The sequence below is a fragment of the Stomoxys calcitrans genome, chromosome 4 (genome assembly GCF_963082655.1).
Source record: "Stomoxys calcitrans chromosome 4, idStoCalc2.1, whole genome shotgun sequence".
Taxonomy (NCBI): domain Eukaryota; kingdom Metazoa; phylum Arthropoda; class Insecta; order Diptera; family Muscidae; genus Stomoxys; species Stomoxys calcitrans.
Window position 1 is genome coordinate 182,408,183 of NC_081555.1, and position 19,748 is coordinate 182,427,930.

General features: G+C 39.7%; 1 protein-coding gene across 12 annotated transcripts in view; it reads left to right on the forward strand.

Moving 5' to 3' along the window:
- LOC106095872 (disintegrin and metalloproteinase domain-containing protein 9) overlaps window positions 1–19,748 on the forward strand; it is a 470,496-nt gene that overhangs the window by 378,151 nt on the left and 72,597 nt on the right. For all 12 annotated transcript variants that reach the window (XR_001222811.2, XM_013263281.2, XM_013263282.2 and 9 more), the window contains exons 12-17: window positions 13,537–13,701; window positions 13,829–13,973; window positions 14,048–14,219; window positions 14,293–14,406; window positions 14,474–14,654; window positions 15,098–15,248. Coding sequence is in view for 11 of the 12 variants with exons in the window: in XM_013263281.2 (XP_013118735.1) it covers window positions 13,537–13,701; window positions 13,829–13,973; window positions 14,048–14,219; window positions 14,293–14,406; window positions 14,474–14,654; window positions 15,098–15,248 (928 nt within the window). In the remaining variant the exon portion in view is untranslated. The remainder of the gene's footprint in view (window positions 1–13,536; window positions 13,702–13,828; window positions 13,974–14,047; window positions 14,220–14,292; window positions 14,407–14,473; window positions 14,655–15,097; window positions 15,249–19,748) is intronic.

The window sequence follows — 19,748 nt, forward strand, 5'->3', positions numbered from 1 at the left end:
TGACCCTTTATCGGAAAATCGGTCCATATAGCACCTATATCCAAATATGGTCCGATTTGGCCCCTATCAAGAAGTACGAACCGTTTGGAGGGTGTTTTGGGGAGGTCAGCGGCACCTGAAAATAAATATCAAATTCGTTCTCCCAAATGCCGTTGATTTGAGCTCCATATTGATATAGTCGGAAATGAAGTTCAGTAAGGAGTGATTTAGGGCGTACCCCCAAAATTGGATATCAAATTTGTTATCTACTCTCAAATACCGTTCATTTGAGTCCCATATTTCCATATTAGGTCAATTAATCTATTCAACTTATTTTTAGGAGGAAAAGATCCACATTGACTTGAACGCAAATTTTAATGTCATATTTGTTATCTACTCCCAAATATCTTACATTTGAATCCTACATAGCCATGGTCGGATGATATGCCCATTTGGGTGTGAGTCGACCTCCCATTACTTGAACCTTATTTTTTCCATATTTGTAATCTACTGCCGTATACTTTTCATTTGAGTCCTATATTGATAGGAACATCGAATATTTCTGTTTAGAGGAGTTTTTGGATTGGGGCGGCCTGCTGGGTATTTGGAACCAAAATTTAATATGATATTCATTTTCTTGTCTCCAATACTTTTCATTTGATACCCATATTGTGTCCGTCAGTCCTCTTTTGGTTTTGGGTGGTGTTTTTGGTGTAAGGGGGAGGGTCAGCCACCATCCAATATCTAAATATTATATAAACTAAGTTTCATTGTTATTGATTCTACGGAACAAACAAACAAACCGAGTCTCATATAGTCATGATGGGTCATATGCCCATTTAGGGAGTTTTTAAGGGGTGGTGTGACCCTCTACACTTCGATCTGATTTTGTATGCCAGATTCGTAATCTACTCCCGAATACCTTTCAGTTAAGCCCCATATTAATATGGACGACCATTTTTTCTGTTTTTAGATATTTTGGGGTTAGGGCGACTTCCTCGGTACTTTGACCCAATTTTAAAAACCATATTCGTATTCTACTCTTCAATACCTTTCATTTGATATCCATATAGTCTTTTTCGGTCTACTTGTGATGTTGGGTGGTATTTTTGGGGTAACAGGGAGGGTCCGCCCCCTTCCGATATTAACAAATTATAAAGCATATTTCTTCTTCCTGGCCATAATCGTAATCTACTCCCTAAAACTTTCATTTGAGTCCCATATTGTCATGATCGTCAAATAAGCCTATTTTAAGGGGTTTTGGGGATGGGGTGGCCCCCCAGGTACTTGGACCGAACTTTTATTATGAAATTCGTATTTTACTCTTGAATACCTTTCATTTGAATCCCATATTGTCTCGATCGGTCCACTTTTATTTTTGGGTAGTACTTTTGGGGTAAGGGGAAGGGTCCCCACCCCAATTCATTGGACGCATAAAATCGCAGAAAATTTATTTTTTCAGTGTATGCTATACGCTGTACGCCATTGCCAAAAATGTGCGCCGCTTTTATTGTTTTTCTTTTTTTTTTTTGGTACTGGGTCACTGTTGACGGTGTTGGTGGTAGTGTAGTGCGTCACTTTGCCGGGGAGATCCTTTGTGTTAGTGATTAAAATCCATGCAGGCTCCTGTCATAAATATTGCAAACAAATAGAACGTCCTTTTTCTTTTGTTTTGTAAGTGTGCGTCCACATATGTGTGTGTGTGTGTGTGTGTGCGTGCATATGGCGGAGAGAGGCTGCAAGTGTCTGTTCGCGCCTGTGTGAGTAAAGCAATAATGTTATTGTTTTCACTTTTGTTATTTGTTTAATACTTTAACAGCAACAACAATAACGACAACAACAAGAGGAAAATAAAACAAAAAAATACACAGCAGCAGCAAAAAGGACGACTTTAGCACAAGTACAATGGAGCATATTCGCTTTCAGGCCCCCGTCAGATTTAAATTCAGACTCAGATTCTGTTTCAGCGCGTAAACAATGACCTCAATATCATATTCGCACGAGCACAAGAACGAGGGCCCCATGTAACTAACAAGCAGTAGTAGTAGCAATTGTTGTTGTTGCAGTAGTTTGGCTGGGGGGTGCATGTGGGAGTGTGTATGAGTGCGTGTGTAGGTTGTCATATATCTCCTACCAGCAAACGTATGCATTCGGATCTTTTTTTTTGGTTGCTAGACAATAAGTGCTTCAAGTAAAGCCTTGTGACTATTCATGTCATTCTCCTCCTGCACATTCACATCGACGCCAACGTTGTCAACATAACAGCCATCAAGCATCAGAGCACCTAGCATCAACCACTAAAGTCAGCCACACACAGCCTCAGCAACCCGTCCGCTGTGGCTGGTGTTGCTAAAGTCTGCGAAACACCTGCGCGTGTCAGCATGACGTGCGTGTGTGCTCAGATAGGTGTTTGTTGCCATAGCAGCTACTGCCAAATCTGGGTGTTTGTCTATGCTGCTGATGATGAAGAGGACAATGAGGGTGATGCGGCTTATCCTGGTGTGGCTGCGGCTGCTTGTCCGAGACCACCAAGTTGTAGTTTTTCTAGCCTAAGCGTAGGCGTCTGATTCAATTGTTGTAGGTTCGTGTGTGAATCCTTCATGCTCAGCTGCTGATATTGTTGTTGATGCTGATGTTGTTGTAGCTATTGTGTTTAGCTGCCACTTAAGTAATTCTTCATCAACTCTTGTGTTACTTAAAACACAACACGCAATAACAGACAAAGCAAGAAGAAGCAAGAAGAAGAAAACAAAAAGCCAAAAGAAAAACATTCATCAGCGACTGGAAAACGACCACACGGCAGAGTGGCAGTGGTTTCAGGTGCGCTCCTTGCCGTATGATGAACAACTTTTGGCTTTCGCAATTTTCTATTACGAGGGAAGGTTTACTCAAAAGCAATAAAAGGTAAAAATATGCATGTGCATCCACCCACAAGCTCACAAAAACACATTTCAAATCCTACCCCAAGCTGTAAGACAATATCACAAGGCCTCTGGCAGCCTCGGGGCCAACAAACAAACATGGAGCCCGGGGAATACTTCCCTCCATTAAGAACTGTGATACTTATGCACATTGTTCAAACTCGTCGACATCATCATCATCATCGTTCTCATCATCATCGTCCTCTTCGTCATCGTCGTCCTCAGCATGGCACAGCCTAGCATTGCCTCGCCCTGCATCGAGCAGAGCATCTATTATATTTGTGTATGCACGACTAACAACAAAAAAGAAAAAAAAAATACCAACACAAAAATATAGGAAAAACTACTAAAAACTGCAACTGAAACGGAAAAAATAGCCTTCATGACAACTTGGGCAGGCCAAAAACGGCAGTTGCATTTTGCAGCTTCGACAGTTCAAACGTGGCAGAAAAAACAGCAGGCAAGCAGCAAGCAAATCAAGCAAAACGCTACGCAATTTCACAAAGTGTGAAATCTATTTGTAAGTGATTATATAACAATTATAGGCAGCAGAAAACAAAAACAAAACAAAAAAAAACAGTAAATAATGGTGATTAAAAACGACGAATGCAAAAAAGAAATCCAAAAACCCAAAAGAGTGACACACATATGCACCAAAACAAACGCAGACGCAGCCCAACATCACCCACTGTCAGGCAAACAAGAACCTTGAAAGTGCACCCATGCCCATTCCCATTCCCATTCCCCCTCCCCATGCAGTGATGATGTTGAGCAGTGAGTGAATACAAAAATTAGTTGAAAATAATTAAAAACAAAACAATCACAAAAAATAAACTAACAAACAAACAAAAGCGAAAAACAAACAAAATACACCAACACAAAGTTCCCACAATTCCACACAAACCTAATTCACATGTTTTATTTCTGTTCAAATCCTAGACAGGACAGCTTTCTGTCCGCTCGCTCTCCATTCATCTTCTCTCACACACCAACCACACACAGTCATTTGTGCCGACGGCAATTTTTTAGCAGCAGATTTTCACTTTCTCCTCCGCCATAATGAATTGTACAGAGGATCAAGTAAGTCATACTTAGAGATATTAAATGCACCCTGTATAATATTTAGCTCCCAGATGAGGACCATCTTCATAGGCGTAGTCCACACAGCGAATACAGGGCGACTTTAATCTGAACTGAACAAATTACTGCTTATGTCCAAATCGCAACCCATTTCATCGGCTTTTAGATTCCAAAGTTCTTCGATAAAAATTAAATTCACTCGAGGAATAGATAAGGCTGTACGAATTAGCACTCTAAATTTTAACGCCCTGTCATATTCGTCTTTTTAGTATGCCTAGAAATGATCGCTATACCAAAACAATGTTAACATTTTAAATTTATTAGACGGAATTGCCATGTACCCACACTGTTTTATAGAAGCTACAGAACTTAACTTTAATACTCCCGAACCATAGGATGGAAATGCAAAATTGCCCATGAATATTCCACTAAGGAACAGGGGCAAACTTCTCACATATCAATGAGTGCTGTCCGATTCAAGTGTAAGCTCAATGATAAAGGACTTCCTTTTTATAGCCGATTCCGAACAGTATGCCACAGTGTGAAACCTGTGTGGGGAGAAGTTTTTACATGGCCGCCATACTAATTGGTACAGTGAGTACATCACAAATATCGCCAGCATTAGGAGGAGAAAACCACGGTTAACAATTTTTTTCTGATGTTCTCGCCAAGTTCGAACTCAGGCTTTCAGCGCCATAGGCAAACATGCTAACCTCTGCGCTACGATGGCCTCCACCAAATGATGGGGGTAACTAACTTCGTCATCCCGTTTGTCACTAGCCAAGTAAAGCTAGGTGCTTGAAATTTTGCACAAATACTTCGTATTAGTCTAAGTCAATTGGGATTGTAAATTGGCCATATCAGTCCATGTTTTAATATAGCTTGCATATAAACCGATCTTGGATATTGACTTCTTGAGCCTCTAGAGGGCATAATTATTATCCGATTTGGCTGACATTTTGCGAAAAGTGTTTTGTGTTGTTTTGCCAGAACTATGCCAAGAATAGTCTTAATCGGTTCATATCCTGATATATCTCCTAAATAATCCGATCTCCCGACTATATTTTTTTAGCGTCTAAAGGGTGCAATTCTTATACAAATCGTAAATTGATATTTGGTACAACGGCTTCTCCATGACTTTCAACATACGTGTCAAATATTGTAAATATTGTCTAAATCGGTCTATAGCCCGATAAAGCTCTCATTTAACCGATCTCCAGATTTTATTCTTGAGCCCCTAAAGGGCGCAGTTCTTATGTGAATTGGCTGAAGTTTTACACAATGACTTCCACTATGCCATCCAATATTCAATTCAATTATGCCACAAATCGAACCATAACCAATAACATAGCAACTCTTATCCACTCGACAAATGCAATCCATTGTGGAGCGTATATAAGATGTGGCCCGGCTAAACTTAGCACGCATTTTCCTGTTATGTTTTGAAATATTTTTTGAAATATCAGTCGTGAACTTTAAGTTCTTTTATTTTCTTTGTCTCGTTTGCATACTTTGTCCAATGGTTCATTATTTCTCACCCATCGAGAAATTACGACAAACCACTGACACAGCATCTTCTCCCAGTTTAGTAGAGGCAATCACATCCGGTGTCCCCAACAACCTCCAACATATACAGTCCATACATTAATTTGCATTGGTGGCGAAAAATAGATTCCACAACCATCATCGGCAATTCCTCAGACTTCAAACCAATTAAGACATATTTTATTTAAATCGTGAGATCGGTCTATATGGCAGCTATATCGAAATCTGGTCCGTTCTGGGCCGTATTAAAGAAAAACGTCGACTGGCCTTACACAACCCACTGTCTCAAATTTCAGGCAGTAAAAATCGGACAATAAATGTGGCTTTTAAGGGCCTAAGACCTTAAATCGACAGATCGGTCTATATGGGGGCTATATCAAGATATAATCCGATATAGCCCATCTTCGAACTTAAACTGCCTATGGACAAAAAAAGAATCTGTACAAAGTTTTAGCTCATTATCCCATTTTTTTAAGACTGCAGCGTGATTTCAACATGCAGACTGACAGCCGGACGGACATGGCCAGATGGTCTTAGATTTTTACGACTATGAAGAATATATATACTTTATAGGGTCGGAAATGGATATTTCGATGTGTTCCAAACGGATATGCAGCCAACCTTCGGTGGTGGTATAAAAAATTCAGCGGTGGTTTACCCCTCCTAATGCTGGCGTCATTTGTGAGGTACAATGCCTTTTAAAAAACTGGTATGGCAGGCACGTAAAAACGTAGTCTCAAAAGAGTTTTCGCCCTGCGGCTCGCCGTTCGGACTCGGCTATAAAAAGGAGGCCCTTATTATTGAGCACAAACTTTGCCCCCTTTCCTTAATAGAACGTTCATGGGCAAATTGGTATTTCTGTTAGAATTTTCAACTGATGCGGATTAAACTTCTTGAGCTTCCAGAAGACTAATTTTTTAACTGATTTGGTTGAAATTTTGCACGTTGACTTCTATGACGATTATAGTTTAAATCGGCCCATAACCCTGTCCAAAATCAGGTTAAGTTCGAAGATGGGCTATATCGGACTATATCTTGATATAGCCTATCCGCCGATTTAAGGTCTTTGGCCAATAAAAGCCACATTTATTATCCGATTTTGCTGAAATTTGGAACAGTGAGTTGTGTTAGGCCCTTCGACATCCTTCGATAATTTGGCCCAGATTTGGGTAAAGCTGACATATAGACCGACCCGCCGGTTTAAGGTCTTTGGCCAATAAGAGCCACATTTATTATCCGATTTTGGTGAAATTTGAGACAGTGAGTTACGTTAAACCCCTCGACATATTTCTTCAATTTGGCCCAGATCGGTCCAGATTTGGGTATAGCTGCCATATAGACCGATCCTCGGATTTAGGGTTTTAGGCCCATAAAAGCCGCATTTATTATCCGATTTTGCCTAAATTTGTGACAATTAGTTGTCATAGACCCTTCGACATCCTTCTTCAATTTCACTCAGATCGAATCAGATTTGGACATAGCTGCCATATAGACCGATCCCTCGATTTAAGGTTTTGGGCTCATAAAATTCGCATTTAATGTCCAAATTCGCCGAAATGTGGGAGAGTGAGTGGAGTTAATCCCCTTAACATACTTCTACAATATGGCACAGATCGGTCCAGATTGGGATATAGCTGTCATATAGACCGATCTCTCGGATTTAAGTTTTGGGGCCATAAAAAGCGCATTTATTGTCCGATGTCGCCGAAATTTGGGACAGTGGGTTGTGTTAGGCCCTTCGACATCCTTCGTCAATTTCACTCAGATCGGTCCAGATTTGGATATAACTGACATATAGACCGATCTCTCAATTTAATATTTTTGGCCCATAAAAGGCGAATTTATTGTCCAATGTTGCCGAAAATTGGGACAGACAGTTAAGTTAAGCCCCTCTACATAAATCTGCAATTTGGTTTAAATCGATCAAGATTTGCATATAGCTGCAATATATACCGATATCTCGATTTAAAGTCCTGACCGCAAAAAAGGCGCATTTATAATCCGATTTAACTGAAATATGACACAGTGACTTATGTTAGGATTTTCGACATCCATGTTCAGATCGGTTTATTTTAAGGTATAGCTACTAAAAAGACCAATATTTTGTTATACACAAGTGAACAACGACTTGTACTTATAAGTATTTGGTCCAATTCGGAACATATTTCGATATAACTTATATGGGACATAAGGAATACAATTTTCACTGGATTTTGTTGAAAAGGTGGTTAACATACATAGCCGAGGTGGTGGGGATCCAAAGTTCGGCCCGGCCGAACTTAACGCCTTTTTACTTGTCATTTTTGCACGTTAAGCAAAAAATTAGTGGACATGGATTTTTGTCGCCCGAAGATGCTATTGAAGCGTTCAATAACCATGTTTTGGTGCGTCCTTAATCGAAGTGGAAAAAGTGCTACGACAATTGGTTTGGGCACATGCAAAAGTGTATAAGTCATGCGGCAGAATATTATAAAACCAGAAATGAATATAGCAACCCTCGTCTAAAACAGCTATGCCACCTGGCTGAAAACCTATGTACTCCTCTACAAATGTCTAAACATTTTGTACCTCTAAGATAAAAAAAGTGTGGATTAATTTGCAGTTTTATCGCCGTTTAAAACACTGAGCGTCATTAGATTGCTTTATGGTTTTACGGCGGTATAAAATATTTATGGTATACTCAATAAGGCCGAAAATAAATATTTCCATGTATTTAGCTGGTATACATGCAACGATCTTTTTTGTGACCGTGATCATAGGAAGTCAAATGTTGGGCAGCCATACCCACTATCAATGATATACTGCGAATTGGGAAGAAATGTTCCTTAACTCTTTTGTGTTTGTGGGCAGAACATTATTTGAGCGAACATTGATGTATGCCACACGAAAGAGGTTTCAATGTTTTGTTCAAACTATGATCACAGTTCTAAGGGGTTATAGTTTTTGTAGACAAAAGTTTATGGGCAAATAAAAAGAAACATCATCAACAAAGGAATTTAATCCTCATTCCTATCAGACTTGATGGAAAAGTCAAAAACTTAAAAATGGGGACCAATAACTATCCTCATTCCTATCAGACTTGATGGAAAAGCCAAAAACCTAAAAACGGGGACCAATGTAACAAGATAGGATTTTGAGTATCATACGTTGCAATAATTAGTCAATGAGCCTTCCTACTATTGTCCAGAATATGCAATTGAAACTTACTAATAAATTTAAAATTATAATATTGCTATGGCATCTTTGTCTATGGCAAGCACTAAACCAAAATTTAATTAAATTTAATTAAGCTAGAGTATGTCCCAATAATTAATTTGTAATTGATTAGAACAATAAAACTATTGTAGCTTAAGGCCTTATTTAGTTTTGATGCTTATTTAGTTTATAGCTGTAGTATAAATATGCATATATCTGTTTCGAATCCAAAACTCAAACAGAAATGTTGGCAGCTGTTTAAAGCTTTTAACGAAAACTTTAGATAATACAATGTTAGAAACAATTTACTAATTTATTTTAAATTTTATTGCAAGCAAATCAACTTTAGTATAACTTAAGAATAGAATTGCCATAATCCATATTTGCAGCTAAATCTGTCCAACTTGTGATTTGTGATATAATGAAGATATATTTTTCTCATTTATTGATTGTTGATGCACTGTCCTTTATAATTTTACACCTTAAGAACAAGGCACCCATATTCATCTGATCAATTTATTTTATTTAATTTTTCCCTCAAAAAGAAAATATAATGGAATTTACTCGATATATTTCTGAATACAACCATCCAAGTTATTTATTTAACTGTGATAATTCATACACAAGCCATAGTCTTCAGAGTTCTTTTGACAACATGGTAGTTCCATCTGTAGTCATTCCATATTTTTAACATATAAATCATACACCTAAAAAAATAGCAGATATAGGTAATACAACCAATATAATTCTAATGAAAAGTGCTGCAAAAAAATCAAATAATTATATGTGCAAGAAAATGTTGCTGTTTTCCACCTAAATGAGACTAGTAATTGTAAAACAATTAAAGGACGAAATGTTCACTACCTTGAACACTTTTCCATTCCATAACCAATTCTCTGTTTCAACTTTATGCAAAGTACCGTTATTGTTAATATCTGTGAAAGTTTAAAATATTTATATGTGCTTTATTAAAAATTTATGTTTCAGGAGCTAAAAATCCAATAATTTCCACATGTTTTGGAGATTTCCGTGAAATATATAGCAATCGGCGAGAATCAACCTACTTAATAATAAAACTGGTATTATATTCATTTTTTGGATTTTCGATGAAAAATTCACTTTCTGGAAGTTCATGTGACACGGATGGATCAAAGCTAGACAACAGAGTGGGCCTGGAGGTTTACATTGAAAACCCAGGGACTGAGATCTGTTTTAGACTGCCTGACCATAATACGGTCTTGCAGGCGGAGATTCGGGCGATCACGGAATATGTGAAGTGATGTGGTGCTAACGCGAGGATGTCGAATGTGAACGTCTCTGCAAATTGCGAATTTTGCCCATGAACATTCCACTAAGGAACAGGGGCAAATTTCTCACATATCAATGAGTGCAGTCCGATTCAAATTTTAAGCTCAATGATAAGGGGCCTTCTTTTTATAGCCGAGTCCGAACGGCGAGCCGCAGTGCGACACCTCTTTGGAGAGAAGTTTTACATGACATAGTACCTCCCAAATGTCGCCAGCATTAGGAGGGGAAAACCACCGCTGAAAATTTTTTCTGATGGTCACGCCAGGATTTGAACCCAGGGGTTCAGCGTCATAGGCGGACATGCTAACCTTTGCGCTACGGTGAACATCTCTACCGACAGTAAAATTGCCATAAGGGCAATAACACCGAGAACGGTAAGGTCACGAACAGTCTTGCAGTGTAAGAAGGAGATTAACGCCTTCTCTGAGAATGACAAAATCCGCATCGTTTGGGTGCCGGGCCATAACGGAGTAAAGGGAAATGAAAGGGCAGACGATTTGGCAGTGAAGGCCACAGGACTGCCGTCAATAAACTTGATTAATCCTAAGCCTTTCGGGTCGACGCAGTCCTAGTTAAGGAAGTGGGCGACGAATGCACATGCAACATTGTGGAACAGCGAAACGGTAGCTAGGACAGCGAAAATCTTGTGGGGGGATCCAGATCGTGGGAAGACGAGGCGATTACTGAAATGAAACCAGAAGGAGGTCAGTATAGCTATTGGTATCATAATGAGACACATAGGACTACGAGCTGACTTATGTAAAATCGGTGCGGCAGGTGATAGCATGTGTAGGGCATGCGGGGTAGATGATGAGACGGTGGAGCATTTCCTTTGTCATTGCCCGGCTTTCGCGTCTAACAGATACCGGCACTTACGTGGAGACGCAATACCAGACATGAACCAACTTAGGGGAGTGGTTCCTAATTCCTAACTTAAAATTTTCTTTTTATACCCACCACCGTAGGATAGGGGGTATACTCATTTAGTCATTCCGTTTGCAAAACATCGAAATATCAATTTCCGACCCTACAAAGTATCTATATTTCAGATCGTCGCAAAATTCTAAAACGATATAACGATGTCCGTGTGTCTGCCCGTCTGTCTGTCTGTCTGTCCGTCCGTCCGTCTGTTGTAATCACTACTTCAAAAATTGGGATATTGAGCTGAAATTCGGCACAGATGCGACTTTTTAACGCACGCTGGTTAAGTTCTTCAACGGGCCAAATCGGACCATACTTGGATATAGCTGCTATATAGACCGATTTTCCGATAAAGGGTGTAATGCCCATTAAAACTTTGTTCTTTATCTGATTTCGCTGAAATTTGAAACAGTGAGTAGTTTAAGGCTTCCCGACAATTGACCAAAATATTGTTCAGATCGGATTATTTTTGGATATAGCTACCATATAGACCGATCTTCCGATAAAGGGTCTGAAGACCATAAAAGCTTTATATATTACCCGATTTCGCTGAAATTTGCAACAGTGGGTTATTTTAAGGCTCCCAAAATCAAACCTAAGTATGGTTCAGATCAAACTATATTTCGACATAGCTGCCATATAGACCGATCTCCCGATAAAGGGTCTGAAGGCTATAAAAGGTTTATTTTTTACCCGATTTTGCTGAAATTTAAAGCAGTGGGTTATTTTAAGCCTCCAGACATCTGACCTAAATGTGGTTCCGATCGGACTATATTTAGATATAGCTGTCATATAGACCGATCTTCCGATAGAGGGTCTAAAGCCCATAAAAGCTTTATTTATTACCCGATTTCGCTGATATTTAAAATAGTGCGTAATTTTTAGCATCCTGATACCCGACCAAAATTTGGTTCAGATCGGACTATATTTAGATATAGCTGTCATATAGACCGATCTCCCGTTAAAGGGTCTGAAGCCCATAAAAGATTTAGCTATTACCAGATTTCGCTGAAATTTGAAACAGTGGGTTTTTCTGAGCCTCACGATATCCGACCTTAATATGACTCAGATCGGGTTTTAATTGGATATATCTGCCAAAGAGACCAATATTTTTTTCTACAAAATTGAATAGTGACATATATATTAGACCACTCAATGTCCGTGGCGGATTTGGGTGCTTAATCATCCAATTTTCACCTCATTTTGATTAAATCGGATTTGCATATATACCCGAGGTGTTGGGTATCCAAAGCTCGGCCCAGCCGAACTTAATGCCTTTTTACTTGTTTTAGTTGAACATTTTTTTAATCACGTTTTTCGAAAACTGTGATTGATATTATCATTTTCGTGATTGAATCACTTTCAATTAAAAACTTAATTAGATCAATTAATTTCGTGATTGAAAACGAATTTTAGTTTTTTTTTCTGTGTATTTATTAACTTAACTAAATTTCAATCAAAAAATAAAAAATTTCTTAATGACTTACAATATGGCGAAGCCTACTGCTCACTAATTAAAAAGAGAATTAGGATTAAATCACATTTCATTCTCATTATGGGATTAGAAGACCAATTGAGCCAAAGGTGAGCGGGCAAAAATCAAAGCGTATACATAATGTGATTTTCTGAGAAATACAATTTGTAATCAATGTGATGATAACATCAAATATGAATTATCAAAAATGAGCCCAATAGTGTGAAGATAAGGTCCATCCTTTGCCCCACCACATTAAGCATAATAATGAGAAAGGGGGTATGTAAATTAAAAATGTTGACCAGTTTAATGGGCTGCTCAAGTTGATGGCAGTTTCTATTTCCCATTGCCTGAAGATTATTGCGATGAAACTATCAAAAGCGGTGACTGCTGAGAATCCATCCGTTCAACCTTGACCAACTAGTCGTAATTACCTCAGGGAGCCGCAGGCATTGTTTACATCTAAAAAATCGATGTAAAGCTAAGCAGCACAACCAAGCAGGCCATAGGACACTTGACGGTGCTAACGGATTTACACTTTGACAAGTGAACTGCAATAACCGGCGGCAATATAGTCGCCGGACGAGCGTTGGCTGTATTAATTGCAAGGATCAAACATAGAAGCGCTCAAGTTTTCATACTCGAACGCAGTTGGCGGAGGTCTGTGTGTTGTGTTTGTATTTTTGTGTTTTTTGTAACGAAGGTGGCCTTTGTGGCGAGCCGCGTTTTTTTACACAACTCCTTTTCAATTATTTAATTTACTTTAAACAGGCGCAGGGCTTACAAACGCAAGTGTTATGAAAAACCAGCATCCAAACATACATGGGAGTACATATAAAAAAAAAGCATACAAGTGCAGGGAGGCAAAAGAGAAATGTTCATGTAATCGTATGCCAGTATTATTGCCTTTCAAGGGAATTCTTTGATGTATTTGTGTAGTTTTATTTTTATATGTGGGTTGCCTGGCAATAGAAAGCAACCGCTCTTCAACACGAGCACTTTTACCACGTTGCACAGTTTATTATTTCAATTCCATTTTTTTCTCTCTCTGCTATTTTTCATGGGAAACACTCGCAACTAACGCACGTTATGGATTCACATTTCCATGTTAAGATCGAGATGCGTCGCAATTGTGGCAATAAAATAGTGGAGGAGGACGAGGAATGCGACTGTGGTACCTTTGAGGAGTGTTCCTTGGATCCCTGCTGCGATGGCATTACCTGCAAACTCAAATCGGAAGCACAATGTGCTGGCGGAGCCTGTTGTGACCAGTGTCAGGTAAGTGCTTGTAGTTGCTGACAGCCCTTTGTCTCCAGTGTTGTGTGTGAGAGAGAGAGAGGGGGGGCAGAAAGTGAAAAGGGTTCTTTAATTCCATTTTGGCTGTTGCTTTGTCTTCCCGGAACAGTTGCGTCCCAAGGATCACATATGCCGTGACTCAAATAATGAATGCGATTTGCCAGAATACTGTGATGGCGAGGTTGGCGAGTGTCCCATAGATGTGTTTAAGAAAAATGGATCACCCTGCGGCCACTCCAAGTCTGGAGTGTCTGGTATGTATGATTGTTGGCTCCTTTTCAACTGATGTTTGTAATTAAAATTGCCTTTTAATTTGTCCTCCCTTCAGGCTACTGCTTTCAGGGTAAATGCCCCACACTGAATCTTCAATGCGAAGCCATTTGGGGCTATGGCGGGGTGGCGGCCGATCGTGAGTGCTTTGAACAGTTCAACTCGAAAGGGTCCATTAATGGTCATTGTGGTCAAAATGGCAAGGATAACTACATCAAATGTGAGCCTGAGTAAGTTTTCTAAAAGCCTCAATACAAATGAAAAATTCTTCTTACAAAACTGACAATAACCACTATTTCATAGGAACGTCCAGTGTGGGACTCTGCAGTGCAAGGAAGGAGAACGACAGCCCGTCAACGATGGTGACCTCTACTCAAGGACCATAATTGCCATCAAAGGCCAGGAATTTGAATGCAAGTGAGTACTGAAGACGGCCTTTCCTGGAAGTTTTCAATTCTAACACAAATTTAATTTACTTTTCTAGAGCCACCAGTGGCCAAGGGGTGGCTGCCGGCGAAACACCCGATCATGGCCTCGTCAAGGATGGCACCCCATGCGGCGATAATTTGATTTGTCTGAATCAGACATGTGTCAGCATTTTTCCGCATGTGGACCAAACCAAATGCCCCACCAACAGTCTGGGGCAAGAGTGTTCCAATCGTGGGGTAAGTGTCAGCCACTGATTAACGACAGCCTGGGTTTGTTTTGTTGCCTTCGTTGAAATTTCTAGGACCTCAAACGGAAACTTATTGTTGTAATATCTCCTGTGGTTTTGGCCATGTTTTCTTTGGCCCTGTTGTATAAAATGACGATATTTTTTTTCATTTCCTTGGGGGCTTTGGCATTTGTTTGATCCCTTGCCAACACAATTGTGAAAAATCCATTCCAATTAGCGAACAGTTGTTTAGAAGCTTTCTTTCAAAGGGAAAAAAAAGCAAAAACGAACAAACAATTCTTTTTTATTTGGCCATCGAAATTCAGCGCAAATTGTCATCTGCGAAGGCCATATGTGGTGCTGATGTCCTACTAAAGATTGATTTTGTTATTTTGTCTTCCCTTCTCCTTCTGCTTCTGCTTCTTGATATTCGACTTGGTGTTCCTTTAACAGGTTTGCACAAGCACAAACAAGTGTTTCTGTGACATGGGATGGGGAGGATTGGATTGCAGCCTGATTGTCTTACTAACCACACCACTGCCAACGGAAGCCCTGCCAACTCAAGAAAACACAATCAAAATGGAAAAGAAGGAGACGCCGTATGGTAAGCTAACCCAAACACAAAATTACTCACACCCAAAATTTCCAAAAGGAGATACAATGCTCCCAAAATGTCGCCCTACTGCTGCACTCGGCTGCAGTCAGTTAGGCGGGCCCTACTTGTACACTCTCACAACTTGATTTAAGCTTTGCGCGTTAGGAATTGAACCTAGAAATGACAATGGTAATCCATAAGAGGACGAAACATAATAAAAGAAAAGACACAAGACGCCTCCACACAAGCACACCTATCTAAATGAAGCTCTCCACTGTCGTCCCCTCCAAGGGCAGTCATTTGCAGAATGCCCCTTGGAGGGCCGATGGTGGAGGGCCCTGTCTGTCACCACTCGCACCTGTGCCCGAGTGAATGGCAGAAACTTGATTTTGATTTGAATTGCTTTTATACGCCACCTCACCCATTGCAGCCTCTACAGATCAAGATAGAATCAGCACATTATCCATGGTCATCATATTAACCGTAATCGTGAAATGCGTCTTCATTAGTTTCGCAACATTGGCCGTTTGTTACAGGTAGAGTACCAAGCAAACATCAAACATCAAATTTGACCATATTCTTGTTGTGTATCCTTTAATCCTTTCTTTAAGTTTCCTTTGAGTTTGCTCTGGGTTTTTATTTCATTTTTATTGTCAGCTCGAATCAATTGAGTTGCGTTCTTTTTTTTTGTGTGTGTGTGTGTTTTTGTTTTTTTTTTTTTGTTTTTCTCTTTTGTTAGCCCTTTTTCTCTCTGGATCGAAATGGAGCAAACAAAATGAAAAAACATCCTTATTTTCCGTTTATTCTGTTCACATTTAGTTTACAAAAAAAAATCAAATACAAAACATTGATAATATACGAAAACAAAAAAAGCTAACAACAAAATGAAAAAAAGGAAATACATTTTTACAATTAAAACGCTTTTTACTAACAAACAAATAAAAATTCGAACAAACACCCATACACTCTCACAACCACCTACAAACAACAAGCCAACACAAAAGGCTCAAGAAGCTTCCAAATAAAAGACATTTGCTTGGTTTTCTGTCCTTCCCAAAACAAAGCGGACACAAAGAAGAGCAAGCAGCCAACCAACGAACCAACGTCGCACCACTCAACGATGCTGAAATGGGTCGCAGCAGTGTGAATGTGTTAAAATGCATATGCATACAAATTCATGCATGCCTTATACGCACACACACACTCACCGCTTCGTACGCATTCAAACAAAGCACAAGCACACACAAATGCGGGTCCGTCTCTTTGCATTTCATACACTGGGTGTTTATGAAAGTACGCTCACAAAATGCCTCATTAAAATTAGGGAGGCCATTCAGTTATCCAAGCTGCTTCGATTAAATACGAATTAAGATGTTCCAAAGATAAAGACAAAGACTAACAGCATTGAAGTGGAATTTAGGTAGAAGATAAAATAGTTGTAAATAGAAGAGATACTAAATTAAGCATAGACTCATAGATTTTGTGCAAAAGCAAACACCTATTAAAGACTCAGATATATTTTTATACCGCCACCATCTAGTCATTCCATTTAAAAACACATCCTAATAATGATCTGCGACCCCATAAAGTAAACAAATTCCTAATCGTCGATATAGTGATGTCCGCCCGAAAAAAGATATCCACTTGAAATGTTGTGCAGATATTTCTTATCGATTCAGATATAAATAAAGCCCCCATGTAAAATGGTCCTTCACCTTGACTTTGTGGGCGCTTAGAAGCTGCTATTGGCATTCGATTTAGATGAAATTTCGAACGAAACATAGTAACTATTGTCAAAATCGGCCTATAAACTGGTATAGCCGCCATACCAACAGATTTCCCGATGAGTCTCCTACGGTCTCTAGAAGCTCAAATTTTTGCCGCGTTTGGCAGACATACATATGCCCTTCAAGTACATTAATTTGTGTACATTTTTAGTGGAATCCATTAAGGTGGGTTTCCATAATTCGGCCCGTTCGAACTTGTTTTAGTTAGAAATTTGGTTCAATAGCTACCATTGTGGCTTCATGCCCAGCATGGTCTGAACGTGGTCTATGTCCTGATATTATTGCCATATTAACCGATCTCCCGATATAATTTCTTGAGCCTCTTTTGTGCGAATTCCCTGTTGAAATTTGGCTGAAATTTTGCAATACGACTTATCTTAGGTTTGATTACATTTATGTGGCAGTCTGCCATTAGGCTCACTTAGACGTTTTTGTCTATTGTGATACCACAAGAACAGGAGAATGAAGATGCCTTTTAGTTAATATCGTTCAACTAACCAGATTGCTTTAAAGAGCCCAACGACTGGTGAATGTCCACATCTGCTAAATCAGACAAGTTCTCAAAGAAATGAGAACTCAGAGTAGCAGTCCTTTTGACTGATAGTGCGGGACACACACAGCAATTGGTCAATTACCCCTTCTTCCTCGACGTCCTCACATCTTCTGCAAAAAACTTAACTTGCTACCTTCAGTCTGTCAGTAGGGACCTCCCATGACGGTCATAATGACTGAGATGTCTATTCTAGTCCGCGACAGCAAAGCGATGAACCTCTTCAAGCCTAGATTCGGTCACATAATTTGGAGTGTTAACAATCGCCACTTTGTGACCATCTGTCATTCGTTGCCCTTTGGGCCCGATCCTAATGACATAGCTTACTTGCCGCTAAAGGCACACTGACAAATTCCAGTTCCTCGGAATGTGTAGGATTGTTCCTAGGCTCGCAAGATCGTCAGCTCTACAATACCCTAGGATATATATGTGGCAAGGCACCCAGAACAGGGAAATTTCAAACTTTTTAGCCATCTCGATGAGAGATCTGCAACAGTCGAAGGCGATTTTTTTAAATTCAGAAATATGTTTCCAAGAGATTTATTGGCTGCTTGGCTGCCTGAGAAGATATTTATGCCAATCGCCGTCATGACAATATATCTTAGTCATTCCACCACTTCTTTAGTTGTAAGGATCTCCGCTTGATACTCTCTGCAGTGGTCAAGTAACCTTCTCGATATGACCTGTCCTGGTTCTTCAGAGTACATGCCAAAGCCTATCTGGTCGTCTAGTTTGGAACCATCTATGCAACTTCTATGACCTAGAATATCGTACACTGAAAAAAACTCTGTCTTATTATACCCTCCACCATAGGATGGGGGTATATTAATTCCGTCATTCCGTTTGTAAAAACACAAACGCACATTGCAAATTTTACCCATTAACATTCCACAAAGGAACAGGAGCAAACTTCTCACATATCAATGAGTGCAGTCCGATTCAAGTTTAAGCTCAATGATAAAGGGCCTCCTTTTTATAGCCGAGTCCGAACGGCGTGCCGCAGTGCGACATCTCTTTGGAGAGAAGTTTTACATGGCACAGTACCTCACAAATGTTGTCAGAAGGGGAAACCACAGCTGAAATATTTTTTTTGCTGATTGTCTAGCCCGGATTCGAACCCAGGCGTTCAGCGTCATAGGCAGACATGCTAACCTCTGCGTTGCGGTGGCCTCCAGAAGAAAAATCTTATAATTAATTTTAACAAGTAAAAAGGCGTTAAGTTCGGCCGGGCCGAACTTTGGATACCCACCACCTCGAGTATAAACCACCTTTCATCAAAATCCGTTGAAAATTGCAAACCTTATGTCCCATAGCAGTTATATCGAAATATGATCCAATTTGTACCAAATACTAATAAGTACAAGTCATTGTTCAATTGTGTATAACAAAATATAGTAGATATATCTAAAAATAAACCGATCTGAACCATATATAACATGGATGTCGAAAAGCCTAACATAAGTCACTGTGTCAAATTTCAGTTAAATCGGATTATAAATGCACCTTTCTTTGGGGCCAAGACTTTAAATAGAGATATCGGTCGTTAAGGCAGATATATCCAAATCTGGATCGATCTGAGAAAAATTGAAGAAGAATGTCGAAGGGCCTAACACAACTCACTGATCCAAATTTCGGCGAAATCGGACAATAAATGCGCCTTTTATGGCCCCAAAACCTTAAATCGAGAGATCGATCCATATGGCAGCTGTATCCAAATCTGGACTGAACTGAGCCAAATTGAAAAAGAATGTCGAAGGGCCCTACACAACTCACAGTGCCTAATTTCGGCAACATCGGACAATAAATGCGCCTTTTATGGGCCCAAAACTTTACATGGAGAGATCGGTCTATGCAAATGCAAATTTTGCCCATGAACATTTCACTAAGGAACAGGGGCAAAGAGATCGGTCTATATGGCAGCTATATCCAAATCTGGAGCGATCTGAGTGAAATTGAAGAAGGATGTCGAAGGCCCTTACACAACTCACTGTCCCAAATTGCGGCGACATCGGACAATAAATGCGCTTTTTATGGCCCCAAAACCTAAAACCGAGTTATCGGTCTATATAGCAACTATATCCAAATCTGGACCGATCGGCGCCGTAATGCAGAAGTATATCGAGGGTCTTAACCTAACTCACTGTCCCAAATTTCGGCGACATCGGACAATAA